Genomic DNA, 16,565 nt, shown 5'->3' with positions numbered 1-16,565 from the left:
GACAAATTGATCGATGTACTGTTGGGCTGAGTGGCCGAATTCAAAGTTCTTCAGTGAAATAATTCTGAACTTCTTAGCTCATTTTACAAACATAAAATCAATGGCGCCTCCTAGTGAGTACTTGGTTATGTTAGAAATTCCCCAGCATCCTGGCTTTTTGCCAATATCATGTCTACCTTGGTGCATTAACACCTCATCATCACATCAACAGTTAGGTGAGCTGCCTGAAGATACAAATCTACATTCTCAGCTTTGATTTTATTCAACACTTATAGAGCAGGTCTGTCTTATTCACAAAATGCAATGCAACATAGACAGAAATTATAAATTTCTAAAATATATAAATTGTATTTAAGCAGGATGACACCATTTGTTTGTAATTCTACAGATCAGCAATATATCTTGTCAGTGCTTAATTACTGCTGTACAAATATGGTACTGACAGTGTTAATAGTGAAATCACCAGTAACATGGTCTGACCTTCACTAGTTCTTATCTGATGAAGGTCGTCTAGTACATAATATGATGAACTTTGAATCACTACAAATGTACAACATCTCAGAGTGGTTGAGCTATATGAACATGTAAACCATTTCTTCTGCAAAGCTGGTTCTCTTCATGGGTCAAAATGTTCGTATTCACGAAGAAGCTGTTTTCTATGATGCAGATGGTAGTTTGGTGAGCAGTAGGTAACTGTAATAAGTGTTACCTATTTTTTGACAGCAAAGTTTGAGTTCAATCCCAGTGGTGAAACTCGAAAAGTTTGAAATAGGTGTTGTACAGGAAAACCATTATTGCACAATCATGTTACAAAATGGTCTCCCTGTCTGCCGTGACAAGGTCAAAACATAACAACATTTTGTTGCTAAATTTCCTTAACATTTCCACCGACTTTTAGCTCAATGGCACCAGTGGAACTTGAGAAGAAGTTTAAAATACTTTTTTCAAGGTGGCAGCCGTGACAGCCATCTTGGATTTCAGACATACCCACATAACAACACTTGGTCGGGACCATCTTAGGATAATTTCATGCAAGTTGGGAGTTCAATCCCACAGATGGAATTTCAGGAGAAGTTTACAATGTCCGAAGTTTACGTACTGTGGACGGTGGACTATACAGATGAAGTACAATAGCTACAGGTCATCATGACACTTTGGGCTTAAAAATCCTTCCCAATACCGATCCCTTTCAATTCCAAATACCAAACCGATTTTGTATGCAATATGCTTGAATATTCCGAACATCACTTTTGAAAACCAGCATTACCTGAACAATCAAGACCCAAGCTTGGACCCGCAGACCAAGAAATCAACACCTGTGGTAACAGTAATAAGCTTTGCACCTCTGGCATTTATGCCTAGCATGGGTAGGCTTTGCATACTACACCAACCTTGATCAGGAAGGTTATGATATACATAATGTAAAGTTACCTCCAACGACAAATTGAAACCACAAAAAGTCCATCATTTCACCGAAGTGAGAAACAGCTACTGATAAAGTCCAAAATATGTACTGGTGCAGAAATAGAAAGCTGCAGTTTTGCTTCTATATCGTTAGTAATTGAATAAAGTTAATTTAATATATATATATAATGGAATTATTCATCAAATGTCGGTTTAGAAGATAAGTTTTTAAGCTGATCAACAAAACACATATTCATCAAATATATTGGTTGGTAACATTTTCAGACAAACCAACCATCTGACCAGGGCCACATCGAACTGTATGTAAAATCATGTTACTTCTGAGAGCGCCAGGCAATGCGCAGATTTCTTTTTGACTAGAATACAATTATCACTGTTTTTTCACTTTACTGAAAAATTTTCATTTTATAAAAAATTTTGTTATCTGTATTCTGTTGGACATGTTGAGTGTAAATGCTGAAAGTGAATGTGAACGGTTAATGTAATGAAGAGAATGAATCTGTTAAATTAAATCAAGAGTATGGACTGGTCAACTTGCTTGACTTCTACAAACTGAACCCTCCCTAAACTGACCAAATATTCATGTCCCATGTTTGGTCTGTTTGGAGAAGTCCCACAGTATATGGTATGTCCAGGAAGCCATGTTCTACAGTTATCAAGCAATAAGACCATGCATGGAAATAATCCCATCCAGTTCAGTAAACTTGCCAACAAATGCAAATAATTGTCTTTTATAAGAAACCAATACTCTGATTTTGAATCAGATGGCAACCTCCGATTTTATATAAGAACTACACCCTCTCATTACGAGTCAGAACATTCTCTGTTTTCTAGTCAGAACATCTCCTCTGATTCTGAGTCAGACCCCCTCTGATTATGAGTAAGGACACCCACTGATTTTGAGTCCCAACATCTTCTCTGATTCTGAGTCAGACCCCCTCTGATTATGAGTAAGGACACCCACTGATTTTGAGTCAGAACATCTTCTCTGATTCTGAGTCAGACCCCCTCTAATTTTGAGTAAGGACACCCACTGATTCTGAGTCAGAACATCTCCTCTGATTCTGAGTCAGACCCCCTCTGATTTTGAGTAAGGACACCCACTGATTTTGAGTCAGATCATCTTCTCTGATTCTGAGTCAGACCCCCTCTGATTTTGAGTAAGGACACCAACTGATTTTGAGTCCGAACATCTTCTCTGATTCTGAGTCAGACCCCCTCTGATTATGAGTAAGGACACCCACTGATTTTGAGTCAGAACATCTTCTCTGATTCTGAGTCAGACCCCCTCTAATTTTGAGTAAGGACACCCACTGATTCTGAGTCAGAACATCTCCTCTGATTCTGAGTCAGACCCCCTCTGATTTTGAGTAAGGACACCCACTGATTTTGAGTCAGATCATCTTCTCTGATTCTGAGTCAGACCCCCTCTGATTTTGAGTAAGGACACCAACTGATTTTGAGTCCGAACATCTTCCTTGATTCTGAGTCAGACTCTGTCTGATTTTGAGTTAGACAGCAACATCTGATTTTATAGCAGAACTGTACCCTCTTGAGTTTGAGTCTAAAAATCCTCTGTTTTTTAGTCAGAACATCTCCACCGCTTCGGCAGTAGTAGGAAAAATTTTGTGTTGTATAAACTAGTGTTATTTCTAACTTCTGACATTATTTTAATAGAGGTCTAAACAAAAATCAAACAATCATTTTTTATCCTTTTTTTTGTCAAACCCTGAAAAGGATATTCTGTTTGCTTTAAATATCAATGACTTTAAGTTGGACAATATTTCTAAAACCAGTATACTGGTCATCAGGAGTATGATGTTTGTATACACTATACAGATGACACATATCGTGATAAATGTTGACTCTACACTTCATTCCATCTGGACCAGTCAATAAATGTTCCTATATAAATAATATTGTTTTTTGTGTATAAAAAACCTATCATGTTTTAATATCATGAATTTCATTTCAGAAAATTAATTATGCATCGGTTAGGTACAGTAACTTATACCCACGGCAAAGAAATTCAAATTCATCTATATAATACAAGTCAATACTTTAATGGAACAAAATCAGAAGTTAATGGTAGGAATATATATATACAATACTTTAATGGAACAAAATCAGAAGTTAATGGTAGGAATATATATATATACAATACTTTAATGGAACAAAATCAGAAGTTAATGGTAGGAATATATATATACAATACTTTAATGGAACAAAATCAGAAGTTAATGGTGGAAATTATGGATAAAATTTTCATAATCAACCTGGCTGATATACACTGCCTTCAGAAAGGAACTGTTTTTTTTTTATTCTAAAAGTAACAATGATATATTTTTGTCAATAATTCAAAGGCAACATAGGTCAATATCTATGGCTCTCAAGCTGGCCCTCCACTCAATCAACTAAAGGACACTTTTTCTAAGCCAAATTGGTGAAATTGACTAAGAAACCATCTGGGATATAATTTAGGATAACCTGTGTCAGGTTGATTTGGAAATGTCTGTTTAGTGATGAATATAACAAACTTTAAATATACTATACCTCTATTACTGGTTCTTTCGGAAATTTAGATTTTTTATATTCTACTTCCAAGATTGGATTAGGCACAGCATTCCTTGGTCTTTTGACACGGATTCCAAACTGTTTCCCAAAGGGAATAAATATTAACCTACAAAACACAATAAAAGAAAACAACATTAATATCTACATGGTATATCCTGTATATAAATATAAAGAGATATTATCGGTTTGATAGCCACTTCTCATATAATAAAAAAGTGTTATTTAGTCTAATCATATAATGCCACTCATCAAAATATCTGTTCCATAAAGTATTGACCAACTTCATTAAGAATCAATCTAATTACATTATATATAGCAAATAGGATCGAAATATTCATCTAATCATTGTCCTGTCTTCCTATAGGATTTATAACTGCTATGAATGACATTGCCTTGAAATGATGGTCACACTTGGTAACACATTATCAAGCAAAACTGTGTCATTTCCAATCCTATTTATGACTACTGACTCCTCATCATCAGACAGATATATAACAGGGTATACTGAATGACAGATATATAACAGGGTATACTGAATGACAGATCTATCACAGGGTATACTGAATGACAGATCTATCACAGGGTATACTGAATGACAGATCTATCACAGGGTATACTGAATGACAGATATATAACAGGGTATACTGAATGACAGATCTATCACAGGGTATACTGAATGACAGATCTATCACAGGGTATACTGAATGACAGATATATAACAGGGTATACTGAATGACAGATCTATCACAGGGTATACTGAATGACAGATCTATCACAGGGTATACTGAATGACAGATCTATCACAGGGTATACTGAATGACAGATCTATCACAGGGTATACTGAATGACAGATCTATCACAGGGTATACTGAATGACAGATCTATCACAGGGTATACTGAATGACATATATCACAGGGTATACTGAATGACAGATCTATCACAGGGTATACTGAATGACAGATATATCACAGGGTATACTGAATGACAGATATATCACAGGGTATACTGAATGACAGATATATAACAGGGTATACTGAATGACAGATCTATCACAGGGTATACTGAATGACAGACCTATCACAGGGTATACTGAATGACAGATCTATCACAGGGTATACTGAATGACAGATATATCACAGGGTATACTGAATGACAGATATATAACAGGGTATACTGAATGACAGATATATAACAGGGTATACTGAATGACAGATATATCACAGGGTATACTGAATGACAGATATATAACAGGGTATACTGAATGACAGATCTATCACAGGGTATACTGAATGACAGATATATAACAGGGTATACTGAATGACAGATCTATCACAGGGTATACTGAATGACAGATATATAACAGGGTATACTGAATGACAGATATATAACAGGGTATACTGAATGACAGATATATCACAGGGTATACTGAATGACAGATATATCACAGGGTATACTGAATGACAGATCTATCACAGGGTATACTGAATGACAGATATATAACAGGGTATACTGAATGACAGATCTATCACAGGGTATACTGAATGACAGATCTATCACAGGGTATACTGAATGACAGACCTATCACAGGGTATACTGAATGACAGATCTATCACAGGGTATACTGAATGACAGATATATAACAGGGTATACTGAATGACAGATCTATCACAGGGTATACTGAATGACAGATATATAACAGGGTATACTGAATGACAGATCTATCACAGGGTATACTGAATGACAGATCTATCACAGGGTATACTGAATGACAGATATATAACAGGGTATACTGAATGACAGATCTATCACAGGGTATACTGAATGACAGATATATAACAGGGTATACTGAATGACAGATCTATCACAGGGTATACTGAATGACAGATATATAACAGGGTATACTGAATGACAGATCTATCACAGGGTATACTGAATGACAGATATATAACAGGGTATACTGAATGACAGATCTATCACAGGGTATACTAAATGACAGATCTATCACAGGGTATACTGAATGACAGATCTATCACAGGGTATACTGAATGACAGATCTATCACAGGGTATACTGAATGACAGATCTATAACAGGGTACAATGAATGACAGATCTATCACAGGGTACACTGAATGACAGATCTATCACAGGGTACACTGAATGACAGATCTATCACAGGGTACACTGAATGACAGATCTATCACAGGGTATACCGAATGACAGATCTATCACAGGGTATACTGAATGACAGATCTATCACAGGGTACAATGAATGACAGATCTATCACAGGGTATACTGAATGACAGATCTATCACAGGGTATGACAGGTATCATATATGACAATGTACTGATAATAAGATAGTTCAAATTGATTACCTACACCTGCTGTCATCCATGAAGCAGGAGATAAGATAGTTAATGTTCACCTCTTTTTATATAGAGAGAATCTTACACAAATGGTTATACCACATTGTTTACTTGGTGAATAGTTTGATATGACATCATCCTGTAGCTTTTACTGAAGGAGTTTAATCAGTTCAATACAACATTAACACAAGTGTAAGATTCCATATGTCATATGATATACAGTGAAACATACATCATAGCTAAACACAGGATACACAGCACCTACCATAATGCATCAGGGACAAAGAAAATGCTTACTAGGGCTACTGAAATATCACCAGACCAGAGACATTAGATATATCACCAGACCAGAGATATTCGATGTCTGACCAGAGATATTGGATATATCACCAGACCAGAGATATTGGATATATCACCAGACCAGAGATATTCGATATATCACCAGACCAGAGATATTAGATATATCACCAGACCAGAGATATTAGATATATCACCAGACCAGAGACATTAGATGTCTGACCAGAGATATTAGATGTCAGACCAGAGATATTAGATATATCACCAGACCAGAGACATTAGATGTCGGACCAGAGACATTAGATATATCACCAGACCAGAGATATTAGATGTCTGACCAGAGATATTAGATATATCACCAGACCAGAGATATTAGATGTCAGACCAGAGATATTAGATATATCACCAGACCAGAGATATTAGATGTCAGACCAGAGATATTGGATATATCACCAGACCAGAGATATTGGATATATCACCAGACCAGAGATATTAGATATATCACCAGACCAGAGATATTAGATGTCAGACCAGAGATATTAGATATATCACCAGACCAGAGATATTAGATGTCTGACCAGAGATATTAGATGTCTGACCAGAGATATTAGATATATCACCAGACCAGAGATATTAGATGTCTGACCAGAGATATTAGATATATCACCAGACCAGAGATATTAGATGTCTGACCAGAGATATTAGATATATCACCAGACCAGAGATATTAGATATATCACCAGACCAGAGATATTAGATGTCAGACCAGAGATATTAGATGTCAGACCAGAGATATTAGATATATCACCAGACCAGAGATATAAGATATATCACCAGACCAGAGATATTAGATGTCTGACCAGAGATATTAGATATATCACCAGACCAGAGATATTAGATGTCTGACCAGAGATATTAGATGTCAGACCAGAGACATTTGATATCAGACCAGAGATATTAGATATATCACCAGACCAGAGATATTAGATATATCACCAGACCAGAGATATTAGATATATCACCAGACCAGAGATATTAGATGTCAGACCAGAGACATTAGATGTCAGACCAGAGATATTAGATATATCACCAGACCAGAGATATTAGATGTCAGACCAGAGATATTGGATATATCACCAGACCAGAGATATTGGATATATCACCAGACCAGAGATATTAGATATATCACCAGACCAGAGATATTAGATGTCAGACCAGAGATATTAGATATATCACCAGACCAGAGATATTAGATGTCTGACCAGAGATATTAGATGTCTGACCAGAGATATTAGATATATCACCAGACCAGAGATATTAGATGTCTGACCAGAGATATTAGATATATCACCAGACCAGAGATATTAGATGTCTGACCAGAGATATTAGATATATCACCAGACCAGAGATATTAGATATATCACCAGACCAGAGATATTAGATGTCAGACCAGAGATATTAGATGTCAGACCAGAGATATTAGATATATCACCAGACCAGAGATATAAGATATATCACCAGACCAGAGATATTAGATGTCTGACCAGAGATATTAGATATATCACCAGACCAGAGATATTAGATGTCTGACCAGAGATATTAGATGTCAGACCAGAGACATTTGATGTCAGACCAGAGATATTAGATATATCACCAGACCAGAGATATTAGATATATCACCAGACCAGAGATATTAGATATATCACCAGACCAGAGATATTAGATGTCAGACCAGAGACATTAGATGTCAGACCAGAGATATTAGATATATCACTAGACCAGAGATATTAGATGTCAGACCAGAGACATTAGATGTCAGACCAGAGATATTAGATGTCAGACCAGAGATATTAGATATATCACTAGACCAGAGATATTAGATGTCAGACCAGAGACATTAGATGTCAGACCAGAGATATTAGATATATCACCAGACCAGAGATATTAGATGTCTGACCAGAGATATTAGATATATCACCAGACCAGAGATATTAGATGTCTGACCAGAGATATTAGATATATCACCAGACCAGAGATATTAGATGTCAGACCAGAGATATTAGATGTCGGACCAGAGACATTAGATATATCACCAGACCAGAGATATTAGATGTCAGACCAGAGATATTAGATATATCACCAGACCAGAGATATTAGATATATCACCAGACCAGAGATATTAGATATATCACCAGACCAGAGATATTAGATGTCTGACCAGAGATATTAGATATATCACCAGACCAGAGATATTAGATATCTGACCAGAGATATTAGATATATCACCAGACCAGAGATATTAGATGTCTGACCAGAGATATTAGATATATCACCAGACCAGAGATATTAGATGTCTGACCAGAGATATTAGATATATCACCAGACCAGAGATATTAGATGTCAGACCAGAGATATTAGATGTCGGACCAGAGACATTAGATATATCACCAGACCAGAGATATTAGATGTCAGACCAGAGATATTAGATATATCACCAGACCAGAGATATTAGATGTCTGACCAGAGATATTAGATATATCACCAGACCAGAGACATTCGATATATCACCAGACCAGAGATATTAGATGTCTGACCAGAGATATTAGATATATCACCAGACCAGAGACATTCGATATATCATCAGACCAGAGATATTAGATGTCTGACCAGAGACATTCGATATATCACCAGACCAGAGATATTAGATGTCTGACCAGAGATATAAGATATATCACCAGACCAGAGATATTAGATGTCTGACCAGAGATATTAGATATATCACCAGACCAGAGATATTAGATGTCTGACCAGAGATATTAGATATATCACCAGACCAGAGATATTAGATGTCTGACCAGAGACATTAGATATATCACCAGACCAGAGACATTCGATATATCACCAGACCAGAGATATTAGATGTCAGACCTTAGATATATCACCAGACCAGAGATATTAGATGTCTGACCAGAGATATTAGATATCTGACCAGAGATATTAGATATATCACCAGACCAGAGATATTAGATGTCTGACCAGAGATATTAGATATATCACCAGACCAGAGATATTAGATGTCTGACCAGAGATATTAGATGTCTGACCAGAGATATTAGATGTCTGACCAGAGATATTAGATGTCTGACCAGAGATATTAGATGTCTGACCAGAGATATTAGATATATCACCAGACCAGAGATATTAGATGTCAGACCAGAGATATTAGATGTCTGACCAGAGATATTAGATATATCACCAGACCAGAGATATTAGATGTCTGACCAGAGATATTAGATGTCTGACCAGAGATATTAGATATATCACCAGACCAGAGATATAAGATATATCATTATACTGAGGACACCAATATGCCATATATACAAGCTGTACTGCCTGGCCAGGGACATATATAATACCCTACATTGTAATAACCTTTCTGTCTAGTCCCTTACACTGAAGATACATAACATCCATTATAACATGACTAAGGTGTGAATCTGAAAGACAACTTATCCCTGATCCTCACCAACTTATAAAAGGTTTTAGGAATTAATTTTGTCTATTACACTGTCTTTAATGATAAGATTACAAACATACCAGGCCTTTATCTAGAAGTCCCATGGGGCAATATTTACTTCCATTTCCAATGCAAAATAGCATTAAGATACATTAACTCCTCTGTCCTATAACTCACAGTAAAATTCCGGGAAGACTGCAAAAATTAGATAAACAAATTTAGGGTACCTGATGTTTGTGTCTTCTGATGAAAAAAAATGAAATACACAAAAACTGCCTTCAGAATAAATCTCCTGTAGGCACATGCTGAACACTAATACACTGTCAATTGGTTGACACCTTTGTTTGCTAGGTGTATCACCCTGTCAACAGGGACAAAGTCTCCTGGAAGTATATAGTGAATATTTCACTGCATTATTTATGGAATGACCATCACATGCCTCCACAAGCAATTTGGGTTATATTTCTGTACATAAAGACACTACCATTTCACAAATCTGTAGGGCTTTGTATCCACAGACTGGGGTATTAGGGAACACCAGTTCCTAAACTGGACCTATGAACCTTAAATGTTCACGCGAGCATCATTAAAACCGAAAATCTATCAATTCAGCTATCATTGCCCACTGTTGATATACAACATTTGAAGCTATTTACTAGGGATGTCAACAAATATTCCAATATTTGAATATTCCTATTCGGTTTGGCGGTGTTCCAGTAGAAAATTACATTGGAATATTCCTTTTCACATTTATACGATATTAACATTCGGAAGATCACTTAAGTTAATCTATTTACTGTTCACAAATTATCCCATTTCTTGATAGAATTTTGCCAGCTAAATCACTAAGGTATTATTAGTTTTAAAAGTTTTACACCTGTAATATATCATTAGCCTATGACCACAGGGCCTGAAGTCACCACTATCTATGAAAGTTTCACGTCTCAAACTCGTGAAACAACAACGATCAAAGCTGTACTGAACTTCAGTCTTACATTTTTGTCACCTTAATCAGGTTTTCACGAGGTCATTTCTGTTGAACATTCATGGACAGTAATTATAAAATACAGGTAATATGAACATCCAAGTTCTTTATCTTCCTTAGATATATACCGAAATGAGAGAAATAAATTATGTTATATATAGCAACGTCACAGTAATAAAACTTTGCCCACAAATAGGTCAAATAGGACTTTTGAGTGGAACTTACATACCGTAATATTAATCTTTAAATCGGTCAAAGCCCACCAATTTGACCTATATATATTAAAGTACACATAATTCTTTTCGTAACCTGACTTATGAACTTGAGGCCAAAAATATCAACTGTTTGTTTAAGGTTACAAGCTCATGAAGGTGAATTAATGTGAGATAACTTGGATTTTTTATCATTCAGTATCATATCTGTATTTTCATAATCTGAATATTGCTTAGTTAACCGATATGTAATGATTATTTTTGTGTAAAACTGTCTTTCATGTTATTAAGTATATAACGGTTAAAACTTCCTGTCAGACCTCTTTTAAATCTATTACTACTAAAGATAACAACTAAAAATCAAAAACATTTTTGGTTTATTGTTTTGAAATTTTCAGAAACTAATTTAAAACTCAAATCAGTCTTCAAATTCATGCACAAAATTTCCAGTGTAAAGAAGGCACTCCAACCAATTCATTGTTTGGCCTATAGTAAATCCTAGTACACGTGTACTCATAAAACTGACTTCTGAAATTAAACTAAAATTTCAGTTTGATTTTGTTTATAACATTTTACATTTATGATTTAAATGGTTTACTTCATAATGTTATTCTTCTTCATCCTCAAAGTAGTAGAACTGTCTAGCATACTGCCAAGTAAACTCAATTTGTGTGGTAGTCTTACTTTTTGTATCTATTCTTCACCTGTCTTTACATCATTCTCTTACTTCTGGATCAATTTTAAACATGAACATTTTTATCAAGCTATCCTGTATAAGTCTGGAAGTAGACAAGTAGTATTTTTGCCAAAATTAAGCACAATTCACAGGATTCACTGGTACCTTATACAAAAATGGAGGTTTCTTAAAAAGACATATATAATGTACATGATTTAGCTGTGATTCTTTTTACCTTCCTACCAAACAAAGAGCTCATAGAAGTGTAAATAGTGTCTACATGAATGAACTTTGTTTCAAGAAAAATTCCACTCTTGCAATAAAATTCCCTCCTATTCAATAAGAAAGGTATGGGATTTAACTTCACACAAATGTTGGTCAATATACTGTCCTACATCGTCAACTTGCCCCAAGGTCGGTATTCCAGTACATGTTAGCACAAGTGATTTTAAACTCAAACTAAATTTAGCAGATAATAGTGATTTGGTTGGAGGGTTTTTCAGTATTTCTTAGACCTCATGTACCCAGTAGATTCAATTTTCAGTACGTAGAAGCTCAGAAGGCAGGAAATAAATCAAGTTCCTCAGGAGGTATTTAAAAGCTTAAGACTATCCTTTTAAAAACAGTCACGGTTCTACGAACTAGGTAAATAAATTGCTAGATCAACTTATAGAAAAGGTGTAGCGTCACTGATGTCAAATAAACATATCTGTAGTTTATGTACACTTCCGTATAATGATATTTAGTCGTGCTTTAATTTGATGCACATTTTTTTTATCAACATACGATATTGATTTCTCTATGAGGCTATGGTAGAATATCAATTAATCTTTCTATGAATTGATAAAACCTTGATACATAAAGCCAAGTTTACAACAGTATTAAAGTCTAACCAGTTTTTTTAAGAGTGGAGTAGCTGTCTGTGTGCATTGCTACTGAACCAAGTAGTGATATGTGTAAAACTATTTGGGTAAAGTCAGTCATTTTTGTACAGGATTTGTTTTTGTCAATTTCACAGGTACACTTTTCCATGAATTCAGATATCTACAAACTGTTAATACAAGTTTAAGTTGATTTATTGAGCTAACTACAAAATCAACCGTCAATGAAATAGTAATAACGGTAGTAATTTTTGAAAAAAAATTTAATTCAGCTACATAATTTTACAGTAGAAAGTTCACTGAAAGATGACATTATTTATTTACAGGTAAACAAACTGTCAGAATACAGTGAGGTTGTAGTTGTGACTTATACACCTTCGAAAATTTTCATTGAAAATATCATTTCTCTCTTTTGGGGCCAATATTAAATAGTCATAGCAAAGCTAACTTTTAATTTTCTGAAGTTGACTCTTAAGTTTCAAAACTTCAGTCCCTAACACCACTGATCATTCTTAGGAGGAAACAGTTTAACCATGCAGTAACCATGTACCCAGAGTGTTTTGCATTATTTAGCTGTAAGATATTTCATATTATACGATAAAAGATCAAGAAATTGCGAATGTCATATTTTGTTCCGTTTCTGAGATATTGTGATAAGCAAGTGTATCTGAAATGCACAACTTTGACTCTGGGATGACTGCCTCAATATGGGTAGCCCACATCAGTGACGTCACAAGTTCAATGCAGTCAAAACTGCCCTATAGAAAAATGGGGAGACGCTTCCATCATATGTTTGATATGCAAGCTTTTTTAGCATTTTCTTCAGGTTGGTAATGTCACAATGTCTGATGAAGAAGTTTGGGTAGTCATCAAAATGTCTGATGAAGAAGTTTGGGTAGTCATCAAAATGTCTGATGAAGAAGTCATCAAAATGTCACACTCTAATAAACTTCTACTGGTTGTGTTTATAACAACTTCTATTTTAAGGCACTCAAAAATCTGATGGAAACCTTTGAACCAAGGAAAGCTTGAAACATCCATTATACATAAAAATGTTTGATGTATGATTTAGGCAGGTAACACATGTACCTACATATATGTTGTCCACGGGTTACAATTGTACCTGTATATGTTGTCCACGGGTAACAATTGTACCTGTATATGTTGTCCACGGGTAACAATTGTACCTGTATATGTTGTCCACGGGTAACAATTGTACCTGTATATGTTGTCCACGGGTAACAATTGTACCTGTATATGTTGACCATGGGTAACTTGTAACAGTACATGTTGAGGACAGAAATTACAAATTTACCTGTACCTAAAGCATGTGGAGGACAGATATCATAAACAATGAACAAGTCATTGTCCTGAAGGTAATATGGTCTGTCCAATGGCAGGTATAGTATGTAGAAGTATTTACACTGACTGGTGGAGTTGTTGAGTTGCTTTAAACAGATTCTGATGTCAGTTACTCATTAAATAAATATCGCCATTGATAGGTCAATATAACGATCTGTTATATCAACAGAAATCATTGATTCAGTTTGGACCTTAACCTTCATTACAATTGGGCAGAAGCATATTTACCTGTTGTCAGCACTGGCTAGATATAAGTAGATCAAAGTTACCGTATTAACCTGTCCTCAGTCCTAGCTAGATATAAGTAGATCAAAGTTACCATATTAACCTGTCCTCAGTCCTAGCTAGATATAAGTAGATCAAAGTTACTGTATTAACCTGTCCTCAGTCCTAGCTAGATATAAGTAGATCAAAGTTACTGTATTAACTTGTCCTCAGTCCTAGCTAGATATAAGTAGATCAAAGTTACCGCATTAACCTGTCCTCAGTCCTAGCTAGATATAAGTAGATCAAAGTTACTGTATTAACCTGTCCTCAGTCCTAGCTAGATATAAGTAGATCAAAGTTACCGTATTAACCTGTCCTCAGTCCTAGCTAGATATAAATAGATCAAATTTACTGTATTAACCTGTTCTCAGTCCTAGCTAGATATAAATAGATCAAAGTTACTGTATTAAACTGTCCTCAGCCCTGGCTAGATGTAAACAGATCAAAGTTACCATATTAACCTTTATCCTCGAACTAGCACTGACATTGTCAGAATATGCCTGCCACATATATTTTTGCTGTATTCGGCATTGACAGAAAATAAGTGGTATTTTAGCAGGTGCGTGAATTCAGTTTAATTTCTGAATTAACTTACAAATTACATTCAACAATATAAAGATAACTATTGAAGTTTTGAAAGTCTGATTTTCAGTCAATGTTGAAAATTTTGGTGAGGGATAGAAAAACAAAACTGGCTCACCAGAGGCTTGCCATTTTTGTTTTTCTTCACTTTCTCCAAAATACAACTTATATTTTAAGACACTCTATGTCCTCAGCGCTGGCTGGATATAAATAGATCAATGTTATGGTACTAACCCTTCCTTAGTCCAAACTAGATATAAAAAGATCAAAGTTCCCATAATAACTTGCTCTAAGCTCATGCTATACATAAAAACAAGTATACCTTAGTTAAAATAGATCATCCCATTAATATGCAACAGATCTGTGCTCAACCACCAAGGATAGCTTTACAACCCTATGCAATCTTTCTTGTCTACTAATTTTAAAGCAAATTATCAAACTTGAAGGTGGCCATTATCCTACATGTACTTTATATCTTGCCAAAAATGAAAGTATACACAAATTTTGAAATTGAAAATAGGAATATGTTGAGATGTTTTGTGTTTCATACAATTATCATTCGAAATTATATCAGTTGGATCTAGGTCACCTGAAAATCTGAGTTATATGAACGAGTTTTCAAAAAACGACCCAAGACACCTGAAATGTGACGATTCAATTGGGCGTGACCCTTTGGTGCCGGTAGCGGCTACCAGTTATACGATTAGCCGAAAAGCCACGATTGGTTCAGAAATATCGCAAGCGGAGTGGCGTGGTTTTGACTTGACCTTTGAACTTAATTTCATTCAACGTGCACATGTTTACATGCAGATTGAGAGACGTCATTCCTGTATTAGTTTAAAACTTACCTAAAACACGCGAACCTTATGACAGTCATTAGTAAGCCCATGAGAATCGAGGGCAGACCGATATCTGAAAATTGTCCATAGTAAACTCCTGGCGTCTTTGACCTTAAATCTTCCCATTTTATGCCCGGTGTCAGCCAGAACTTTTCATCCCAAAACCATTCGGAAAAGCTTTCCATGTTGCTGTGTCGTACACAGCCAAAAGCTTAGCTACACAGGTCCAAACAACTTGTCAAGTGTCGGATGTTTAGTGGGATAACCTGTGTACACTACGGGAATGCGCACGCATATAGAATTCATAGTCTCCTGAGCGTTTTCACTAAACACACTATTATAAAGACAAATATCGTGCTGACGCAATCTTTAGACTGAGATTTTTAGAAAAAAAAATTGTCTGTGTATAAAATACCTGCTGAGAGGACAAATAAATCTTCACTGCAGTTTATCTTTCACAGTCCATATTTGGTCTGTAGCTGTTAAGCTTACACTGAAGACACGATTATTCGAAAGAATGATTAACGATTTGGTCAGAAAAGCCGATATCCTTTTGACAAGCCGTTTTAGTATCTATCTTCA

The 16,565-nt window shown here is 35.5% G+C and overlaps 1 protein-coding gene across 1 annotated transcript in view; it reads right to left on the bottom strand.

Moving 5' to 3' along the window:
• The window catches only part of LOC132565432 (ceramide synthase 4-like), a 33,774-nt gene extending 17,606 nt beyond the window's left edge, over nucleotides 1–16,168 (bottom strand). The window contains exons 1-2 of the mRNA XM_060230073.1: nucleotides 15,993–16,168; nucleotides 3,979–4,105 (exon numbers count right to left, since the gene is read on the bottom strand). Of these exons, the coding sequence (XP_060086056.1) occupies nucleotides 3,979–4,105; nucleotides 15,993–16,168 (303 nt within the window). The remainder of the gene's footprint in view (nucleotides 1–3,978; nucleotides 4,106–15,992) is intronic.
• Nucleotides 16,169–16,565: the final 397 nt, after the last annotated feature.

Source organism: Ylistrum balloti, unplaced genomic scaffold (genome assembly GCF_031769215.1).
Source record: "Ylistrum balloti isolate Yb309-2 unplaced genomic scaffold, AGI_CSIRO_Ybal_v1 Utg369722, whole genome shotgun sequence".
Lineage (NCBI taxonomy): Eukaryota > Metazoa > Mollusca > Bivalvia > Pectinida > Pectinidae > Ylistrum > Ylistrum balloti.
The sequence above is the reverse complement of the archived record's forward strand: the minus strand, read 5'-3'. Positions and strand labels throughout refer to the sequence as shown.